At 32.3% G+C, this 23,347-nt stretch overlaps 1 protein-coding gene across 2 annotated transcripts in view; it reads left to right on the top strand.

The window, feature by feature from the left end:
* The window catches only part of RYR2 (ryanodine receptor 2), a 760,518-nt gene that overhangs the window by 317,978 nt on the left and 419,193 nt on the right, over positions 1–23,347 (top strand). For both annotated transcript variants that reach the window (XM_056816085.1, XM_056816086.1), the window contains one exon: positions 2,090–2,186. In XM_056816085.1, the coding sequence (XP_056672063.1) occupies positions 2,090–2,186 (97 nt within the window). The remainder of the gene's footprint in view (positions 1–2,089; positions 2,187–23,347) is intronic.

Genomic DNA, 23,347 nt, shown 5'->3' with positions numbered 1-23,347 from the left:
ATCTTGAGTGTGTTTTTTTATCTGAATCTAAAACCTGACTGCCTGAAGAGTGAATTCATCTCTTCATTTTAAAGACATAGAACTTGGGTCCAGATAACTTGATTACATGACTAAAGTCATGCACTAACAAGGGGAAAAATAAATGGATTTGAATAGAGGAGCTCAGTTCAACATCCAGTGTCCTTTCCAAATGACTAGTACTTTTTGTTATATAGAGCACATTGAATATTTAAGTGATGATTGAGAGTATTACTATACTCTACAATACCATTTGAATTTATTACAGATAAATTTAGGTTAGATGAAAATAAAATCATATAGCTTTGCTTATTGCCTGAGTGAGTTACTCAGATTTTGTAGAATCCTTGATGTTATTAGAAGAGAAGAAATGGTACCGTAGGAAATAAGAAGCAGTTGTAGAGTCCATATTGTCATCTACAGAATTCTATTTGAGTACCCATAGACTTTTTTTAAAAGATAGATAAACTGAAATCAGGCTATTCTCTGTAGAAATTCCTAGAGGTTTAGTTCTGAGCTAGATAATAAGGAGAGCTAATCAATTAGACTCTGAAGTCCCAAAGTCCAGGGGAAGCTACTTGATTCCCAAAGAAGAATAATATGGAGGAGAGTGTGAGTATAAGTATTATGGCTTAGAAAACACTGGAAAACCAGGCCAGAGTTCATGTTAGCCTTTCCCTTCTGTTAGAGGTAATGTTACTCAATTAACTCTGAGTTAGAGAAATGTAAGTAATGTGACCACAGGAATTAGGTTGGTGTCTGATTAGGCTTAACGAATTATTCATAATAATTCTGCCCTTGGAAATATAAATATGAAACTATGAGGTCCCTAGTTAGAGAATGAAAACTCTTTAAGAATGGAATGGTGGTAGGGACAAAAAGGAATACACCTTCTTTTCAGCTGCACATGGTACATTCACAAAGATAAACCATGTACTAAGGCATAAAAACATGACAAACAAGTGCAAAAGAGCAGAAATAATAAATTCAGTCTTTTCAGATCATAATGTAATAAAATAATAATTACTAAGGGTACATGGAGAGGCAAATAGAATATTAATTGGAAATTAAATAATATGATTCTCCAAAATCAATTAAAGAACAAATTGTAGGTACAGTTAATCATTTCATTGAAAAGAAGAACAATGACAAGACATCCTATCAAAATCTATGGGATTCAGCCAAAGCAGTACTCAGAGGGAAATTTATATATATGAATGCTTTTATTAACAAATTGGGGAGAGCAGAGGTCAATGAATTGGGCATGCAAATAAAAAAAAACTAGAAAGAGAACAAATTGAAAACCAGAAATCCTAAAAATTAAAGGAGAAATTAATAAAATTGTAAGTGAAAGAACTATTAAATTAATAAATAAGAGTAGACACTGGTACTTTGAAAAAACAAATAAAATAGACAAAGAACTGGTTAACTTAATAAAAAGGAAAGAAGAAAATCAAATGAACAGTATTGAAGAAGAAAGGACTGGGGGTTGGGATCTCAAATTGGTGCTAAGGTAACTTTTTCCTGCATGGCTAACTCTTATGTCTCTAACAGGAAACATAAAGAAATGCAAGGGACAGGGTCAACCACTGGTGTTTATATTAAATAAGATATTAGTCAAACATAATCTTTAACAGAATAAAATGACATGATAAGGAATAGATACTCATTCTTTCCTTCCTTCCTTAATGCATAGAATTTACAATGCAAAAATATACTTGACTAGAAGTCAGGACATGTATGTTCTAATCTTAACTGCTATAAACTTACTATATAGATTTGAGGAAGTTGCCATGTCTTGGTTTCCTAATTTAGAAATTGTGTTCATTGTACTCATTCCCGAGGTCCTTTCCATCACCAACATATTATAATTTCAAGATTCTATAACTAAATGATCTAAATAGACTGTTCTATGTATTAGATAAGAGAATATAAAGCCAATTTTTGAACTATAAATCATCAATTAAAAAATGTAAGGGGATACATATAATTATACAAAGTCTGTTGTCGGTCAAAAATTGTATAAACCTACATGATCAATGGTTAAAAAAAAGTATTTTATCTTTCTCAGGATACCTAATTGGGGGTGATGTGCTCAGGTTGCTTCATGGTCACATGGATGAATGTTTGACTGTTCCTTCAGGGGAGCATGGAGAGGAACAACGAAGGTTGGTTCTCATGCTAAGTATATAGAAATTTGGATTTTTTTGTGGTAATTAAGGTGTGGGAGCATGATAAAATGATACCAAAGCATATTCTTTCCGTGGAAATGATTTGATTGTGTTTACAATCTTCTTTTCTTGTGATGATGACGATTATATCAATAGAAAAGATAAATTTGCATTTGGACATACTTTTGAGGAATGAAAGAGAACAAAAATGGTTATAATATATTTATTTCTTAACTACATATATTTTCTGACCAATTCTTTTGCTTGATTGATTAGCCTAAAATTAAATTTTAGTTATATCCTCAGGGAATTTAAATCTCAAATCTTTAGAAATTTTTCTATTATTTTATTTTACTTTGGGGGATTATGGTATATACTACTTCTATTATATAATGGGCAAATTCCATATTTCACTTTGTTATTATGGAACTGTGAAAGTCTTAAATTATGCCAGAGCTCTTGGGAATAATATGCCTAATTTGGAAGATTTTTCATTCAAGATAGTTTTAGCCTAGGAAGCCTAGAGTAGTCTAAAGTATAAACCAGTATGTGACTAAATGTAGTATTTCTTCAAAACTCACTTCACATTATTTTCCTTGTAGTTAATATACAAATACAAGTTATTACGATTTAATTAGTATTAATTTTAATTATTTAGATATTATTTGATAAAGAATTATAGGGGAGTGAATTTAACCTTGAAGAAAGAGGAAGGATATCAGGCAGATGGGGAGAGTCCATTCCAAGGCCCAAATAATGACAGACATGAAATCTACACTTTGAGAACTACCCTGTGGCTTTAGCAATATAATTGGTCATTTTAAAAAATAATTAATTAATTAATTTTAAAAGTATTTTCCATGGTTACATGATTCATGTTCTCTCCCTCCCCATGTTTAGTCTTTATCCTCCCCTTCCAGAGCTGATAAGCAATTCCACTGAATTATACATGTATTATCCCTCAAAACTCATTTCTATATTATTCATTTTTATAATAGAGTAATTTTTAAAAACCAAAACCCCTAAATCATACACCCATATAAACAAGTGATAAATCACATGTTTTTCTTCTGTTTTTCTATGGAATTGGTCATGTTCAGACACTAAGTCATAGATATCTTAGGCTTTTAAGTTTGGCAGCTTCCTCTATTCTACAGCATTTGAAGAGAAGATGGTGGATAAGATACATAAATCCACCTGATCTCTACCCAATACTTTTCCCAAAGCTGTGAAATAATGCCTCAAAATGAATTCCGGAGCAGCATAACCCAGAAAAAGTCAGGGTGAAACTGGCTCAAAAGATCTATTACACTGGGGTAGAAGTGGAGTGCAAAGCAGCATAGCATAGCAAAGCAGGTCCCACCATGATAACAGGCCTTGGAAGACAGCTGAATCAGCAGCAAAGGTTTCCAGAGCTCTCATCCAATGATGGTAAGGGAAGGTTGGACAATTGCTCAGTAGGATATTACAGGATCCTCTCCTGGCTCTGAGTGCAAGACACAACATTGCTTATACACAGCTCCAAATTGCAGTCCTGTTCTCCATATGGTCTCCCTATGAAGAGACACATTAACACACAATGGTACTTGAGGCCTCAGGGGAGCAGAGGGCCCTGGTCACAGTTACAAGTCAGAAAAGAGTGCTCATGGTTAGTCACAGATCAGAGCACAGGCCAGGAGAGTATTAAACAAACCTCTCCTTACATCATATCACCTTGGAAGAACTGAAAGCTGATAGATCCCAAATATAGCTCTGAAGTCAGCTACACAAAGAACCTGAAGCTTGGAAAAATGCTTTCCTCATCATGGTTACAGAGCCCAACTTTAACAATATTTTAAGTTAAAAGGAGAGAAAAAGGCTGGAAAATGAGCAAAAAACAACAACAAAAGAACCTCAACATGGAAAGTCATTTTGGTGACAGAGAAGACCAAAACATAAACTCAGAAGAAAACAAAGTTCATAGTATTGCATCCAAAGCTTCTGAGAGAAATATTTATTGGTTAAGGGAGGAGCTCAAAAAGGATTTTTAAAATTGATTAAGTGAGGTAGAAGAAAAATTGGGGAAAATGAGAGTAATAAAGGAAAGTCATGAAAAAGAGTCAGCACTTTGGTAAAGGAAGTGCAAAAAGTCCTGAAGAAATTAATACCTTAAAAAACAGAATAAACCAATTTGTAAAAGAGACACAATAATCCATTGAAGAGTAGAATGCTTTCAAAATCAGAATTGTCCAAAAAGAAAAAAAGATATACAAAAATGTACTGAAGAAAACTCCTTAAAAGGAGAAAAGAGTTGCAAAAATTTCCTGAGGAAAAATACTTTTTAAAAAGTAAAATTGGTTAAATGGAAAAGGAGGTACAAAAGCTCACTCAACAAAATCATGCCTTTAAGAATTAGAATTGGGCAAGTAGAAGTTAATGACTCCATAAGACATCAAGAAACAATCAAACAAAGACAAAAGGATGAAAAAATAGAAGAAAATGTGAAATATAGGAAAAATAACTCACCTGAAAAATAAATCTAGGAGAGATAATCTAAAAAATATTGGACTACCCAAAAGCCATGAACAACAACAAAAAAGCCTTATATATTATCTTTAAAGATATTGTTAAGTTAAACTGTCCTGGTATTCTAGAAATAGAGGGTAAAATAGAAATAGAAACAATCTTCTAATTATTTCTTGAAAGAGTTCTTTAAATGATAATTCCTATGAATATTATAGCCAAATTAAAAAATGCCTAGGTTATGGAGGAATTATTGCAACCAGGTAAAAGGAAGCAATTCAGATATTATGGAGCCACAGGCAGTATAACACAATACTTAGCTGCTTCTACATTAAAGGAAGAGAAGGCCTAGAATATGGTTTTCCAAAGGGCAAATAAGCTAGGACTTCAATCAAGAATTTCTAACCCAGGGAAATTGAGCATAATCCTTCAGGTGAAAAATCGGTATTTATAGAGAAATTTCAAACATTTCTAATGAAAACATCCAAGTTGAATGGAAAAATTGACTCTCAAGTATAAGATTCAAGTATAAGTATTCAAGAGAAGTACAAGTATAAGATTCAAGAGAAGCATTAAGAGATAAACAGGAAAGAAAAATCAAAAGAAATTCAATAAAGTTCAACTGTCTACATCCCTGCATTGGATGGTGATTCTTATAACTCCTAAGTACTTTATCAATATTAGGGTATTTAGAAATATTATACCTAGAGAGATGTCAGGGGTATGAGGTGAGTATAATGGGATGATATCTAAAACAATAAGACATGGGAAAGAGGAATGCATTGCAAGAAGAGGGAAGGGAAAAATAGAATGGGGAAATTCACATCAAGAGGAATCAATGAGCTTTTACATAGGAGGGGAAGATAGAGGAGGTAGGAAGAACAACATATGCACCTCACTCTCACTAGAATTAGCTCAACGATGGAATAACATACACAATCATTTGGGTATAAATATGTTATCCTATAGTAAAGTAGAAGGCAAAAGGCATATGAGAAGGAGGTGGAGTTGGGTGGAACTGATAGAAAAGAGAGCAAATTGAGGCTAATGATGGTCAGAAACTAACCTGGGGGATAGGATGGTTTAGTAATACACAATAATCATAAAGATACAAAAAATTTTGCAAGTCTAACAAAAGCTTCATTTCTTAAATATTGTTATAGAAAATGAGTCAAATGTGTAAGAATATGCCATCCCCCAACTAATAAATTGTCAAAGGATATGAATAGGCAGTTTTCAAAGTACTTAAAGTTCTCTATAGTTATGTAAAATGCTATAAGTTAGTATTAGTTTGAGAAATGCAAATTAAAACAGCTCAAATATACTATCCCACACTTAATCAGATTGGCCTTTCTGACAGAAAAGGAAAATGACAAAATTTGGAAGGGATATGGGAAAATCGAGACATTAATATGTTTTGGGGGGGAGTGGTGAACTGATTCTTTTGCTTTGGAGAGTGATTTGACACTGTGCCCAAAGGGCTATAAAAAAGTATATACCCTTTAACTCAGAAAAACCATTAACAGGTTTGTATCAGAAAGAGGAAAAAATAAAAAAGAGGAAAGACTTATATGTACAAAAATATTTAAAGTCACTCTTTTGTTTGGGGCAGAGAACTGGAAAGTGAGAGGATATTCATCAATTGGGGAATGGTGAAGGAAGTTTTAATATGTGATTGTAATGGAATATTAGTGTACTGAGAAGAAATGACAACAGGAACCATAAAAACAACCTGAAAAGACTTATACAAACTAAAGCAGAATGAAGTAGGCAAAACCAAGAGAACATTGTATACAGTAATGGGAATCTGTAAAATGTACAATTGTTAATAACATCTATTCTCAGCAATATGGTAATTCAAAACAACCCCAAAAGATTCATGATAAAAAATGCCTCCTGCTTCCAGAGAAGAACTAATGGAGTCTGAATCAAGAACAAAGCAAACTTGTATCACTCTCATTTTTTGTTTATTTTTTAGTTTCCTTCCACAAAAGAATTAATATGGAAAAATGTTTTACATGATTGTACTTATAAAATCTATATCAATATCAGATTGTTTACCATTCCAGTAGGGATGGGGGGAGGGGCAAGAAGAAGGGATGGAGAGAATTTAAGACTCAAAATTCCTTTATAAAACCTTAGAAACTGTTTTTACATGTAATTGGGGAAAATAATAAGAATTTTTTAAAAATTCATAGGGAAAAAGCCCTAAATAAGGTACTACAATATCAACAACTGCATATCAGTTAGAGGTAGTCAGAACCTCAGAGGTTATCTATCTTACTCTCTTTTTTTTAATGGAATAGGAAATTAAAAAACAAAGAAGAGTTAAATGACTTGCTTAAGGTCACACAGACAGTAGGTAGCAAAGTTACAATTTGTACTTGAGTCCTCTGGCTCTAAATCCAGCATTATTGCCTCTGTGTCATTATGCCTTTTTAAACAAGATATTTAATTTCTTTTGACCTTAGTTTTTATTCTTTAAAATGAGAGAGTTCTTTTTGATCTCTAGAATCTCAAAAGTTCTGTAGTCCTTGGATTTTAGATTAGATGCCATCTACTTTTCCCAGGCATTCTATTTCATTATTTATGAGAGCCATAGACAGCGGAAGAAGCAGTAGTTAAGTGGTGTTAAAGGAACTTTCTTAATCTCTCCCTCCATTTCTTTAAGGGGCAAGAGAGGAGGATTTCTAAGTGGAACAGAGCTGATAGAAGTCTATGTGCCAGAGCTGAAGATTCTATTACTGTGGAGATGAGGGAGTAAAGGAAGGAACAGTTGGCAGTTAGAAGCTTTTTACCTTCGGATCTTGAGAGAAGAGGAGGTCTGTTTATGAGGCATGGAGCTGCTACTGACAGTTTATTACTAATAGTTGGAGGATAAAACCTGATTTAAGGAGGTCATGAGTGTTGGCTCTTGATTTATTAGTATAGATAGGTAGTTAGTGAATCAATATTTTAGATAGTATAGATTAGATAGGTCTGGTCTGGCCATGCAAGAAGCACCTGTCCTTGAAGACAGAATAAGTTATTTAGATATTTTAGATAGTATTAGGAATTTAGGTATGGTCATAGGGTATTAGAATAATAATCTTTCTTTCCTCTTTTCTATTTTCAGTCTGTAATTCTCAGATTAAACTGTGTTTTATTAAACTGCTCTCCTCACTTTTGTCAAACTCATACCAATTAATCCTTATGGTAGTCTACCCTTAAATGCTTTCTGAAATATTAAAATACTCTTGGTGTTATGATATTGATGCAATTATAATACTATAATCTTTGAAGAATTAAAAATGAGTATCCCCTAAAGGGCAGTGGAGAAACATGTAGGGCATCAGCAGGGTATAGAACATCATCATCATCATCATCATCAATCATCAATTATCAGCATTTTTGTAATGGCTGCTTTGCAGGCACCATGATAAATGCCTTGCAAATATAATCTCATTTGATCCAATCAATTACCTTACAAGGTAGGTGCTGTTATGATCCCCATTTTACAATTCAGAAATTGAGGTAAACAATGATTAAGCAACATGTAGAGGGTAGCTAGTAAGTAATCAATGGAATATTATTAATAGATGAAGGAAGGGGAAGGAAAAAGGCATTTCTATAGTGTCTGGTATGTGTCAGGTACTGTGCTAAGCATTTTTTACAAGAATCTGATTTGATCTTCACAAAATTCCTTTCAAGTTGGTGATATTATTATTAATTACACTTTACAGTTCAATAAATTGAGGCAAACAGTGGTTAAATGACTTGCTTATAGTCCTACACATCCAGTTAACAGAAGGAAACATGGCCTCCAGATCATCTAAAGAAATCCAGATATCGGTGAATAAAAATTTCAAGGCAAAGTAAAATTAATTAACATTTGATGAAAGCGGATCCTGTGGATTGCACAGAGAGACTGGAACCACAGCAAAATTTCCTAAATTGTCAAAGAGTGAAATAAGAGTTGTAAAAGGAAATTCTATGGTGTTCAGAATAGAAATAATTGGCAGACTCAAAAAAATTGAATCTCATCAAAGTAACAAAAGAAGGAATAACTGATTTTTTGGAATGCAAATATATGGAAGCAAAAGATCACCTGGAAGAAGAGAAACAAAAAGTGACAAGATTAATTTAAGCAAAATATATTGTTCTCAAAGACAGGTTAGAAGAAAACCCAAAATAAAAAGACCATAATACAAGAAAACTCCTCAGAATTTCAACATACTATATATACCAATCACAAAATCCACAAATTGCTTCTAGAAAATAATAAAAAAAATAAAAAGAGGATTTAAAAATGTTCCTAGAAAGAAAACTATACCTTAAATTAATTTACTTCTCAAACACTGCAGACAGCAGAAAAACAAAATAAAAAACAAGTATAGGAGCCAAAAACAACAATAACAACAAAATAACAATAGAAAAACTTTTAAGGGGCATCTTTCTAAATGTAACAAAGAGTAGAACAGGGTAAAAGAAGTCAAAAGAAAGTGTTAGTGGAGAAACAGTACAGAAGCATCATGTTTTAACCTCATGATACTGTTCTTATAAGTGGACCAGTGTTTGTTTTTTTTTAATGAGTCTAAATTACAGAAGGAGAGGGTACATGAAAGAGGCAAGAGGATGAAGAAGATAAGATTGGAATATGTGATGTACCCTAATCAAGACAAATTCTGTAATGAGGAGAAAATAATTCCTGTAGTCTTTCAAGAAAAAGATTTACAGGAGGATGGTCCAAGAATCAATGAGAGGGATCAAAATGATTAAAAAGAATGAGGGGAATTGTGTTTTAGGGTTGGGAGAGAGTTACCATTGAAAATAATCCTATGAGAATACAGTGATATTCTATAAGTAGCAATTGAGAACTTATGATATGAGAATAATCTGTAGTCATTCGGTATTTGTAGTACTCATTCATCCTAAGGAGAAGGGAAATCAGATCTCCTGGGAGCAACTAACTTTCAAAAGAATGAGAAGAACTTGGCTTTCAAGGAAAATGAGAAAACAATTGACTAAGGAGAGGATAAAGGTCAATAATGGACTATATACACAGGTACCCAGGAAATATCCCCTCTATCACCTGTTAGAGTGGTATCTCTAAAAGAGAGGCACAATAGAAAAAGGGGACAAGAGGGCAAGATCTAGAAGGCAGTGACAAAAACTAGTTAGAAGATTGGGATATGAATACCAACACTGGCTGGTCATGAAGGCTGATGATATTTCTCATTGATGAGTTTCTTAGGGGCATACTAGAGAAGTCCAAAAAATTCTGAGTGTGGCCATTTGGGAAATAGAGACCTAACTTATGTATTCATCCAAAGAATCATTAATTTTGACCAAGTTGGATTATATCAGTATATTTCTAAATGTGCATATGAAAATATTAAATGTCTTTTTATTTAAATATTAAAGGAAAAGCTGTTCATATAAACTTCTTATTGATATAGTAAGGGATCCATTTTTAACTAAACAAGGAATAAAAAGTTACAAAAGATGAAATAAATAACTTTGATTCATGACAGAGTTTGTACACATAAAAAATTATTGAACCTAAAATAGGAAGGGAAGGAATCAAATGGGGAAAAAAATCTTTGTATCTAATTTGTACAATAAGCATTTGATATCCAAGATACATAACCAATTTACAGAAATATATATGTATTATGCATTTATATGTATAGAAAAAAAATTTATTGATAAGGTGGTTCAAAATATGAAGTAATCATTGTCAAAAGATAATTAACATATATTTTTATATTTATATTAAAATATTTAATCACTAATATCATTAATAATAAGAGAATAATAAGAGAAATCCACATAAAACAACTCTATGGTTTCATCTCACTCGGAAAATTGGCAAAGATTATAAAATATGGCAATTAATCAACTAATTCCTAAATGGTAGAACTGTGAATCAGTACATCCATTTTGGTAAACATTTTGGAATTATGTAAATCCAATGACTAAAATTTTCATACTTTCAGACCCAGAGATTTTGTTACTTGGATTGTACCCCAAGGAGGCCATTAATAAGAAAAATGTTAAGTATATTCACCAAAATATTTATATTTTTAGTAGCATTCTTTGTGATAGCAAAGAATTGAAAGCACATTAAATGCCCATTAGGTAAAGAATGGTTATGTAAACCATGGTATGTAAATATAATTGAATAATTCTGTGATTTAAGAAATGAAAAATATGATAAAGGGAAGCATGAATGGATCTATATAAACTAATGCAGAGTGAGAAGGAAGTAGAGCCAAGAAAACAAAATACACAATGACCATAACAATGTAAATGGAAAGAACAAAAAAAGTAAATGTTTCAAAATGATAAAGAGCAAAGATAGGTTGGAAAGGAAGGATTTGAAAAAAAATTCTCCAACCTTGCTCCTTTGAAAAGGTGGGAAGTTCATAAATGTTGCAAACTGTACATATTTTCAGAATCTTTGTGTGTATTGATCAGATATGCTGATTCTCCCCCCCCCCCCATTATTTGGCCTTTAAAATATTTGTTACATGGGATAGTTCTCTGGGAGAGCATATAGGAGAAAGATACTGGGGAAATCATTGTGATAACTGCATCAATAAAATGTATGTTAAAAAAAGGAAAATTAATGACAGAAATATATCAGTATTCTTTTTTCAGAGACTGTAATTGATCATTCATTTTATAAATTTGGATGTGACTAAAAAGAGAAATATATAATCAGCATTGCATATTTATGAAAATTATTTGTTCAGAACTATAGACAGTGTTTGCAGGATTTGTATATGCATTTATATCTCTAGCATGTAATATCTAATGTTCAAAACAGTGTTTATATAATAGAGGTTTCTTAACTTCTGCTTCATTACATATTTCTTTTACTGTTTTTAATATCTTGATAACTGTACTTCAGTGTAATTATTTGATTTATAATCCTGTTTTCTATTTCATGCTTTTAACATATTATTCTGAGAAAGGATTCAAAGACTTCCCTAGACTTCCCAAGGGGAATTCATGATACAAAAATGTTAAGTACCCCTGTTCTAGAACCAGACTTTAAATGGAGAATTTAGGAGATATAATAATAAAAGTGTATTTTTCCCTGCTGTGGCTTAAGAAGATTGTGGTATGTCCTGAAGAATGAAAAAGGGGGAGCTGGGATGACTATTTTTTCTAAGATTGCTTTCTTGCATTGTTATCTGGCATTGCTCTTTAAACAACCTTATTCTAACATGTGTATGGTTATGAACTGATTTGTTGGGGTGAACATCTAGCAGGGCTACCAAGAAACTAAAGCCCTTGAAAGTCTGTATAATTGTTACGTTCGCTTTGCAACAGTTTGTCAGGAGGTAAGAGTCGAAGTTTCCCCCCTGCAACCACAAACCTTTTAACATTTTGTCAACTTAATGTACCTTTTTTTATAAATAACTTATAAGACATGAGATAGCTTTGATATAATTAGCTCAGTGTTTCTCTGTCTTCTTAGAACCAGTTATGATATGTGTCCCCATTTGGAATAGAATGTTTAATATGCTTGAGAAATGTGAATATACACAGTAAAAACTTGTGACTTTAAGTAGCTACTCTGTTTCTCATCTAAATTATTAGGGATCAGATAATAAGGGGAATTTGTCAACTAATTTGGTTATTAATCAATCATATTTCATCTTTAACATGAGCAGGTAGTTTTGTAATACTTCTTTCTTGTGCCTTCTACATATAGAGTTAGACTGCGGAAATGTCAGGTTGAAATAGAGTTAATTATGGGAGAAAAGTCATGCAGTTATTAAATGTTTCAGGACTGAAATATTTTAGTATTGTCAGTTGGGATATAACGAGATCAGTGTGAACTGAACAGGCATTCACCTATTGTGATTGTTCTTTCACATTATGTTCTAAGCTTTCCTTGAAATAATGTTAATCCTGTTCCCAGTCTTTAAATTCCTTGGTATTTATACCTGCTGCATATGAAAAAAGGAATTCTCTTATATCTTGTCTTCTAAACAGCTATGCTGATTGTCTTCAAAATTGAGAATATTTATTTGTTTAGGCAAATTTATTGTTTTTTTTTTCATTTCTTTTCTTCATTTTTTCAGTAAATAGTGTGGTCACAGAAAATCTTCTAGCTGTATAATTTACTATAATAGTCCAGACAAGTCCTGGCCATCTTGATCTAGGAACACTTTCACCAAATAGCTGGATTAGAGAGAAGTTTACTTTTACTAAGATGAAGTTTTTCTATGAAAGTTTGAAATTTTAATCATGGAAGAAAACAAAACAAGACAAAATTTTAATGTCATTGATTTCCTTAGATTTAAATCCATCCTTTCAAGTGAAATCCACTCACAAAAGTTTCAAGGAAATTGTAATTATTTTTAAAAAATTTAGTTTTTAATATTCACCCTCTCATATATATTGATATAAGACATCTTTTATATAAAAAGTTAGTATCCATGTTGTCTTATTTTACTTCATTAACTTTTTTTTACTTGTTTACTTAACTTTCTAATCACCAATATAATTGCATTGGGGTTAAAGATAGTTGGACTCAGGAACAAAAATAATGGCTGTTTTTAATCCTTTCTGTGGTTTTGCAGTAATTGTGCTAAATAAAAAAAACTGAAGGAGTCAATCTCATGGGAACTATACAAACATATATTATATGTATATATATATATACTTGAATAAATGAACATATAAATATGTATGTTAAAATAGATTAATGTATATTTGCATAATTCTTTAAATAACTCTCAAGGTTCTCCCTTAAATAAAATCCATTTTTTCAACATAGCTTTCTTTCATAGTTGTTTGACTATGGATCCCTAAGTATCCAGAGAATTAAAGTTGAGGATCAACAAAAGCATTCCACAGTCACTAATATAAAGAAAATATATTTTTATCTTGTCAGATCAGTTATATTATTTTTATGTCTTATTCAGTTCCATGAAGGACAAACCAGAGATTTTTCACGTCTATCTCCAACAATATCCTAAAACATTTGTACTTTTAAGACATATTGGATATTTGTTTTTGTGATATTCAATGAAATCTGATTACATTGAGACTTACTAAAAAGGAAAATTTTAATTTGTTTACTATTTGCATCTTTAACTGAATGATTTCTGGTGTTTCTCTTAATGATGAGACCAATTTAATGTCTCAATTTGATTCAATAAACATTTGTGATGATCTAATAAACTAATGTATGTAAACCACTTTGTAAACCCTAAAGTATTACAAAAATTCTAGCTGTTATAATGATGATTAGTACTTCATAAGTAATAAGTTGTTTTTTTAATTAAAAAGAAAAAAAATGATGCATTGTAGTGAAAAGACCAGCTTTGGAGTTAAGAGTCTTGAATCTAACACATACTACCTGTGAGATACAGACAAGTCCTAGGCAACTCTCTGAGAATATAAGGGTAGGTGAATTGCTAATTTGAATCAATTAAGTGAGTTCTAATGAAATCATAAATCTGGACCTCTATACCTTATTGTTAATAGAAGTGGTGCTACTTGAGATGAGCATTGAATGAATAGAAGGCCATTAAGGGCAGAAATCTGGAGGTCATTCAATTTACTGAAGACCTTAGAAAGGAAAATGTTGTTTAGCTGGAATATAGAATGTCTGAAAGGTAATAATAAACAGGAAGGCTCGATATCTACATTGGAAGAATTTCAATTGTGAAGAATTTGAATGCCAAAATAAGGAATTTATCATATATCATATATATCTATATCTATGCACACACATATTTTTACTAAGCTGTGAGCATTCATAGTAACTTTTTGAAAAGATGTTTGCTATGATCAGAGTTGTGCTTTTAGAAGACAGTATGAATGCAAGAGCTAATAGAGGAGAGAAATTAATTAGAAGATTATTATAGTACTTTCAGTGAGAAAATTAAAAACTAAATTGGAGTTGTAGCAATGGAGTTGAAAAGAAGACCAAGATGATGGAATAGAAGGAAACAGAAGAGCACTACTTTTCCCACCACTAAACAACTTGATTACCAAGCAACTCATCCCACCAGAACAGGAGCAGCTATGGTTGAGATCTCCTCAATAATATAAGTGAATGGCTTTGGCAAAGAAACCAGAGAGGAAAAAACTCCTGAAATGAAAGTGAAAATTTAAAACTTAATGGGTAAGGGAGGGAAAAAACCCCAAAATTTTCACCATGAAAGAAATATACCCCAATGTGAAGGGGGAAAAAAAACCAGAAGGTGTTCCTTCTTTAAAACCAAACCAAAACAACCCTTACCTTCTGTCTTAGAATCAATAATATATATGGGTTCCATGGTAGAAGAGTTGTAAAGGCTGGGCAATGTGGTTTAAGTGACTTGCCCAGGTTCACATAGCTAGGAGTTCAATTTGAACCCAGGACCTCCTGTCTCTGGGCTTGGCTGTTAGTTCACTGAGTCACCTACCTGTCCTCATGCTCATTGTTCTTAGAGGGAAAAAAAGAGGATGGAGAAGGTAAATGGACCCTAAATAGCTGTGGAAGAAAAGCCCCTAAAGGTAATAAAAAAGTTCCTCTATTCCCTTTTGTCTCGTCAAGGGAAATAACTAGGTCTGTTCCAACAGAGAAGAGTCAACCTCATACTTTAGTCCCCTTTGGGGGGAATTTAAAAATTCCTGGTTTCCCAAGGGAAAGCATTCTACTAAGGCCAGTCACAGAAGGAAAGGAGAATCTTGATATCTGTAATATTTATTGGGAAAGGAAATAGGAAGATTGGAAAACAGGGGATAATGGGAGGTTTCTATGGGGTATGGAGGAGTTAAGGGGAGAGAGGGAACACTGTTTGGTGAAGCAGGGGAGGGAGATGCCCCCTGCTCAGAGGAAGCCACAGGGGTCCGATAAGGACTCTGTCCTGGAATGATTGAGCTGAAGTTCAGCTCCCTCTATGATCAGAAAAGATAGTCCACTTATCTGACTGCAAATTTAAATAATGTAAAGTTTAATAATCCAGTTGGAATTGCAGTTTTTCCTTAGCTTCAGAGTATAGGGCCAGGCCCTAGAAGCTGGCGGAGGGTTTGTCCCACTCCCATCTACTCTTGTTGTTCTAATTCAGAATCTTAGCAATAGACAGAAAGCAAACAAGAACAATTCTAACCTTTAGAAGCCTGTGTCTTTGGGCTGAACCAAGAAGAGCATGCCACTCCAGACTGGGCTGAACAAGCTCCTCTCTCCTCCAACACCAGGACCCCAGTCCTCCCCCCCCCCACGCCCCCCCAACCCCCCCACCCCCCCACCCCCCCCCCCCCCCCGCAGGAAGGAAGGCTAGTCACAAGACCCAACTGCCACTCCCAATTGGTCCTTCCCCCCCACAAACTATTAGTCTAGTTTCCTTTCCACATATCCATGATGAAGAAAAACATTGAAAAAAAGAACCTTAACTTGATGTGATCCCTGAAGAAAGGGAGAATCTTTAAAAAAAACTACCCAAATTAAAGGAAAATTTATTTAATATTATTCCTGAGTAGGGGAGGCATAGAACTTGGTTCCTGAGGTCTCAGCAAGAAAAATGTGTAAAAAGCAACAATGAGAGATGTTTATGATGTCAGTGATGGATGACTAAGGGACAAATTCAGAAAATAATTACTCAAAAACACCTACAATCCAATTTGTCAGAGAAAAAAAAAAACAGCTTACCCACAAGACTAGTGAGAATTCCTTGAAGAAATAATGCAAGAGTTTAAAAACATGTTTTGAGAGAAACAATATTTGTGGATGGGAAACTTGGAAAAAGGATCAACATAAAAGGTACAAAACCTCACCTTAGTCACAAACTTCCTTGAAATCTGAGTGATCCAGTTGGGAATGACAATAAGAATTATCAAGACAAAGTCAAAGATTAAGAAAATAGAGGAAAATTAAGATATATAAAAAACCTGACTTGGAAAACAGATCAAGGAGAGAGAATTTAAGAATCATTGCATTTCCTGAAATCCATAATCAAAAAATAGTCTGGAAGTCATATTTTAAAAAATAATTAAAGAAATCTGACTAGACATATTTGAAGAAGAAAGTCATGAGGAAATAGGAAGAATTCATCAATCACCACCCTAAAAAATCTTACAAGCATATAAATTCCCAGGAATGTCATTGACTAAATACAAATTTTCCAGATGAAAGAAAAATTATGGTAGCAGCAAAAGAAAAACAATCGATATATCAGAGAGTTAGAGTTAGGATTGGTCAGGATTTAAGACCATCATTAGAAGGCAATGAGATAGTTTAAAAAGCAAAATTGTAAGGTCTACCATCAAGAATAACTTAACTAGTTTGAATTCATTATAATCAGAAGGAAACATGGACCTACTATGAAATAAAAAGGCATTTAATTACTATTGATAAAAAGTGAGAGCTGAAAAGAAACTTCCACAGAATGGACTTTATTGCTATGAATTGTTTATATTGTAATTGAAGAAGAACAATAAAAAGGTTATTTCTGAATTCTGATGTCCAGAATCAGACAAAAGAAACAAAACCTATAATTAATTTTATCATGTCTTGATACATCTATTAAGAACAAAGAAAGAGAGGAAGGCAAAGGTATGTTAAGGGAAACTATAATGAATGGAAAGAGAAAATATCACATATATACATATACACACAGACACAGACACAGACACACACACACACACACCACACACACACACACACACACACACACACACACACACACATATATATATATATCAAGATTTGGGGAAGTGGGTGACACTTGAATTTCATATTCACCTTGAACTAGTCAAAAGAGAAAAGAACATATATATGCAAACATACAAGCAAGCTTACATAAACAGTTTGCTGTTTCTTCCCAAAGAGGGGAAGAAAAGGCAGGTATTCTACCTAAATGGTATCAAAGTGAAATAGAAATTTACAACTACATTTTAATTTAGTTTGGGCTGTATATTTCTAGATTTAAGTATCCAGAGTGTAGGTCAGAAAGTCAGCAAAATGCTACAGGCAAAATGCCGAAGTCTAGTTGTGCTATTTTAATACTCACTCCCTCTCAAAAAGAACAAGAATATACCTTTGGCAAATATGAATATGAATACCTCCCGGGTATTATTTATTGGTTGGTTGTTTTTTTTTTCTTCTGTCCATTTTCATTTTATTTTAAACTTTTTTTTTTTTAAATTGGGTTCCAAATTATCACCTTCCTTAACCTATTAAGAGTGAAAACAATTCAATACTAGTTATACATATGAAGTTATGGCAAAGCATTTCCATATTAGCCATGATGCAAAAAATCCCAAAACAGCAAGAAAAATAAAGTAAATATGTTATCATCTGTATTCAAAGCTTATTAATTCTCTCTCTGGGAGTGGATAGCAATTTTCATCATGAGTCTTTGGGAAATGTCTTAGATCACTGTGTTGATCAGAGTAGGTAAATCTCAGTAGATCATCCTGCCAGTATTGCTGTAGCTGTGTACAATATTTTCCTGGTTCTGCTCATTTAACTTTGCATCAGTTCATACATCTTACCAGTTTTTTTCTGAAACATAATATAATAATACATACAATTTGTTATAAATATGTAATAAATTATAATAAATATTCTTATGTAAGTGAAAGTTTCTTCCATTATCTATTTCCAAAAGTCCATGTCTCATTCATTTTTTCCCTCTCCCACTCTGCTCCTTCATTTCAAGAATACAGATAATAAATATAGGTTGTATATATATTTTCATATAACACATTTCTCTGCACATTGTGTTATGAATCAAGACACATATTGATTACACTAGAGAAAATTCATGAGGGAAATAAAATGAAGAATGGAATATTTTAACTGCATGCTATCTTTTCCTTTTGTGATGGTGGATATCTTTTTTCATCATGAGACCCTTGGAGTTGACCTGGATCCTTGCCATGTTGATAATAGTTAAACCCTTCACAGTTGATCATCATGCATTATTGTTGCTACTGTCTACAGTGTTCTCCTGTTTTGTTCACTTGGCTTTGTATCACTTCATATAAGTCTTACTAGATTTTTTGTGATCATCTAGTTTGTCATTTCTGGCACAATAGTATTTCATTACAATTCTATACCAAAACTTATTCAGACATTCCTGACATCCTTTCAGTTTCCAGTTCTTTGCCACCACAGAGTTGCTATAAATATTTGAGAACATAGTTTCTTTCCTTTTTGCTTCATCACCTTGGGAAATAAGCCTAATAGTGGGGTTACTGAGCCCAAAGGGATTTTATAACTCTTTTAGTATAATTCTAGCTACTTTAATAGATGGATCAGTTTACAATTTCTCCATCAATGTATGTGTCTCTATTTTTCCATATCCCCTCCAACATTTTTCATTTTTCCCTTTCATAATTTAAGCCAATTTCATAGGTGTGAGATGATATTTCAAATCAATAATGATTTAATGTGTTTTAATATGCTTATATAAAGATTTTATTTCTCTACGCAAAAACCTCTTGCTCATATCATTAGACAATTTATGAACTGGGGGATGACTCTTATTCTTATATATTTAACAAAGTTCTCAATATTTTAGATATAAGTCTTCTTTTCTGAGAAACTGACTTTAATGGCTCCTCCTTCCCCACTTGCTGCTTTCCTTCTCATCTTGACTACATTAATTTTATCTGTACAAAACCTTTTCATTTAATGCATTCCAAGTTATCCATTTTACATTTCACAATGCTTTCTATCTCTTGTTTATCTATAAATCCATTCTCCAGCCCATATATCTGATAGGTAATATGGTCCGTGTTTTTCTAATTTGTTTATATTTTGCTTTTTACCTAGGTTATATGTTCATTTTGACATTATTTTGGTAAATGGTGTAAGATATCTATATTTAGTTTTGGCCAGACAAAGTTTCACCAAAGAGTGAATAATTTTTACTCCAAAAACTTGGAACTCGACCTTTGTCAAACCCAAGGTTATTATAATCTTTTACTACTGTTCGTTTTATGTCTGTTTACTTCTACTGATCTACTTTTCTATTTCTTAGTCAATACTGCATAATATTGATAATTACTACTTCATAATATAGTTTAAAATCTGATATTGTTTTTAAGACTAGTTTATATTGGTAAAATATTTTTAAAACAATTATATTGTTTAAAGTTTTAAAAATAAAAAATGTATTCTTTTAACATAGCATATTAACTCATTAAATGTGATTTAAGAGGAATTTAATTCTTTACTAAATGAAAATGATTGCTATTATGAATCCTTCAAAAGAAAGTGTAAATAAGCAGTGAGCTGGTGTTTATTAAGGACTTATTATGTACCAGAGAGGACAGCGAGGTGGTGCAATGGATGGGATGCTGAGCTTGGAGTCAGAAAGATCAATCTTCTGGGTTCAAATTCAGACTCTTACTAGTTGTGTTCCTCTGGGCAAGTCAGTTAATGCTGTTTGCTTCAGTTTCCTTATTTCGAAAATGAGCTGGAATGGAATTGACAAACCCTTCCAATATCTTTGTGAATAAAATCCTAAGTGGGGTCACAAAGGATCAGATATGGCTGAAATGACTGAACAAACATATCAGCAAGTGGCTTAGGTTTTATTTCTGATTGTTTTAAGTACATCATTTTTTTAGAGTTGAAATCCACTTCTAAGGTATGGTGAAATGTTTTTGTCTCTTGTTAGACATTGTTTGTCTTGATTAATATAATTTAAAAATATTTTGTCATTATAATAAAGCTTAGTGGTAAAATAGAGTGTAGAACTTGGACTCGGGAAGTCCACAGTTCAAAATTCTCCTTCAGACATTTACTAGATGTGTAACCTTTTGTAAGTCATATAACTTCTCTAAGCCAGTTTTTTCATTTATAAAATTGGGATAACAAAAATACCTACTTCAAAGGATTGTGAGAATCAAAGGAATAACAAAGGAAATAACATATTTAAGCACCTAGCAAAGTGCCATATAAATGCCAATAATTCTTAAAGATTCTTGAGAGCAAAACTTGAGGGAGTAGTCTTAGAAAAGAGATAGTAATTTAAGTGGGAAAAAATGCTTAACAATTTACCGAGATACAAGTTATATATGTGCTGCAAATAATTTGTTGACTGGAGGTATTTCTTAGGAGGAAAGAATGTGACCCAAGAGAAAGCTAGAATTTTGAAACAAGAAGAGACAAGGAATCTGCTTCTGGTTATTATAAAGAATAGACAGGAATCAGATATATTTCAGATAATGGTGGCATATGGTTTAAGGTTTCTCACCAGGGACACTTAACTAAAGTTATAATTTAGAAAAGGAGGTAATATTGCATATCTTTTCCAAAAGGATTGAATGAGTTTTAACACCTGAACAAGATCAAAAGATGGGGAAAGTCAAGATTTCCAAGGAATCCATATAATATAGACTTCTAGGTATTATATAGGATGAGAGAGGTGATTATAGTGACAGTTTAGGTCAGGGTCCTAAGCTGAGGGAAGGATTCTTTAGCTTTCAGCTTATAAAATGCCTTTTTCATTCATGGGGCCCTTGGACATGACCAAGTCAGGTCCTTTAAGGATGGATAAGATTTTTAGAGTAGAAAAAAAAACAAAACATGGAGATCTAGTGAAATAGAGAGGATAAGTGGAGTGACCTGAAGGTTTATATTTTGACATTAGACTAGGAATCATGTTTTTAGAGATCATAAATTAAAGATTTAATGAGACCCAGCATTAGTTCTAATCCACATTTATCTGAGATTTCAACTTTGAATTGCTTAGCATACAGACAAAATATAACCCTGCATTTTCTATATTTGCTGTTCTATTCTGTTCTATTGTGTGTAACCCTTTCTAAGATTTATTAGCTTGTTTTGTTAATTTCAGTTTCTTAATGAAAATTGATTTTCTAAAACTTCAGCTTGCTTCTGAATTTGTTAGAGAGAAAAATAAGTGGATATTTTTAAACCTTGGTGCATACTTGACTAGGGATCAGGTGTGATGGTGACAATGAAAGGACCAATTTCAAAAAGAGGTGTTGTGCTGAAGGGGAAAGAGAAGTACTTAGCGTTGGGACCGTGGACAAGTCATTTAAACACTTTTGATTCATTTTTTGCATCTTACCAAAAAGGAATAGTAATAATTGTTCTTTTATCTCACAGGATTATGTAAAAAAGAACTTTGTAAACTATTAAATACTGTATTGTGATCAATTTATTTTTTTATTTTTGTCCAGAGCTTACTGACAGGAGATCTAGGTACAAAGTTATATATATATAAAATAACACCTTATATATATATAAGGTGTTATTTTTATCTGGATTCAGGTGTTAGGAGATTTAGACTTGGCATTAGCTATGAAAGAAAATCACTACCTGCCTAATCTTATCTTCCATAGTGGGGATAATATATATCCAGTAAGATTTCTTGAGGTGAAAAGCAATAGGAACTCTAAGTATATGTGATTTTGATACTTAAATAATAGTATTTATTATTTGTTATCATTAACAGAGAAGTATATATAATGTAATTAAATTAAAATAGCGTGTTTTCCAAAGGTCATATTTATGAGAGAGTAAAACTGAGAGGATGCTTATCAGTTGGGGAACAGGTGAATGAGTTGTGGCATAGAATTGGGATGGAGTACATTGTGCTATAAGAAATGAGGGGAATGTGATTTCAGAAGGAAAAAAAAAACATGGCAAGATCAATATGAACTGATGTAAAATGAAATTAGAAAATTGTTAGATCATTGTAATAGCAATGTAATGATGACCAACTATGAAAGACTTGACTACTCTGATAAATACAATGATCTAAGACAGTTCCAAAGGATTCATGATGAAAAAAGCTATCTTTCTTCAGAGAGTGAACTGATGGACTCTGAATGCAAATTAAAATATGATTTCTTAGCATGATTTTTTGTGATATGGCTAATATTTAAATATGTCTTGCACAATTTCATGTGTATAATTGATATTATTTTACTTGCCTTCTCAGTGAGTGGGAAAGTAATGTAAGGGAAAGAGAGAATTTGAAACTAAAATTTTTAAAAATAAAATATGAAAAATCAATAATAAATTAAAAAATAAAATATAACTGTTTTCATTGATTCTTTTTAAATGTCTAACTGCCCTTGAATTTCTGGTATAAATCCAATTTGGTCATGATAAATGATTTCTTGGATAAATCATTATATTTTATGAAAGATTCTTGTTTAAATTTTATGAATTGATATTCATTAATGATATTAGTTATTCTGTGCTTTATATTTTCCTTTTTTGGGTATTAGTATTATATCTGTCTCATAAAAGGAATCTTACAGAATGCTTTCTCAATTTTTGAAAATAACATGTATATATTGGTACTAAGTGTTCGTTAAAAGTTTGATAGAATTCTTCTATGGCAGGATGGGAATACTGAATGAAAAATACACTTACAAATGAAACTGCAGGGTATGTGTGTAAAATATACAGATTCATATGTTTTTCAATTTCTTTAAAGTGCAGAAAGATAATGTGAACGATTTTGATATCAGTTGTGCTTACTGGTATGATGTAACTAAATTGCAGTTAGAATATTTTAATATTTTATAATGCTTTAATATTAAAATCTTTTCAACATTAATTTTGAAAATTTAAGTTCCAGATTCTCTCCATCCCTCTATTCCCTACTCTAGCAATTGAGATGCTAACAATGTGATACGTCGTTAAACATGTGAAGTTAATGCAAAACATATTT

This window comes from Monodelphis domestica, chromosome 2 (genome assembly GCF_027887165.1).
Source record: "Monodelphis domestica isolate mMonDom1 chromosome 2, mMonDom1.pri, whole genome shotgun sequence".
Lineage (NCBI taxonomy): Eukaryota > Metazoa > Chordata > Mammalia > Didelphimorphia > Didelphidae > Monodelphis > Monodelphis domestica.
This window is presented reverse-complemented; position numbering and strand designations above follow the sequence as displayed.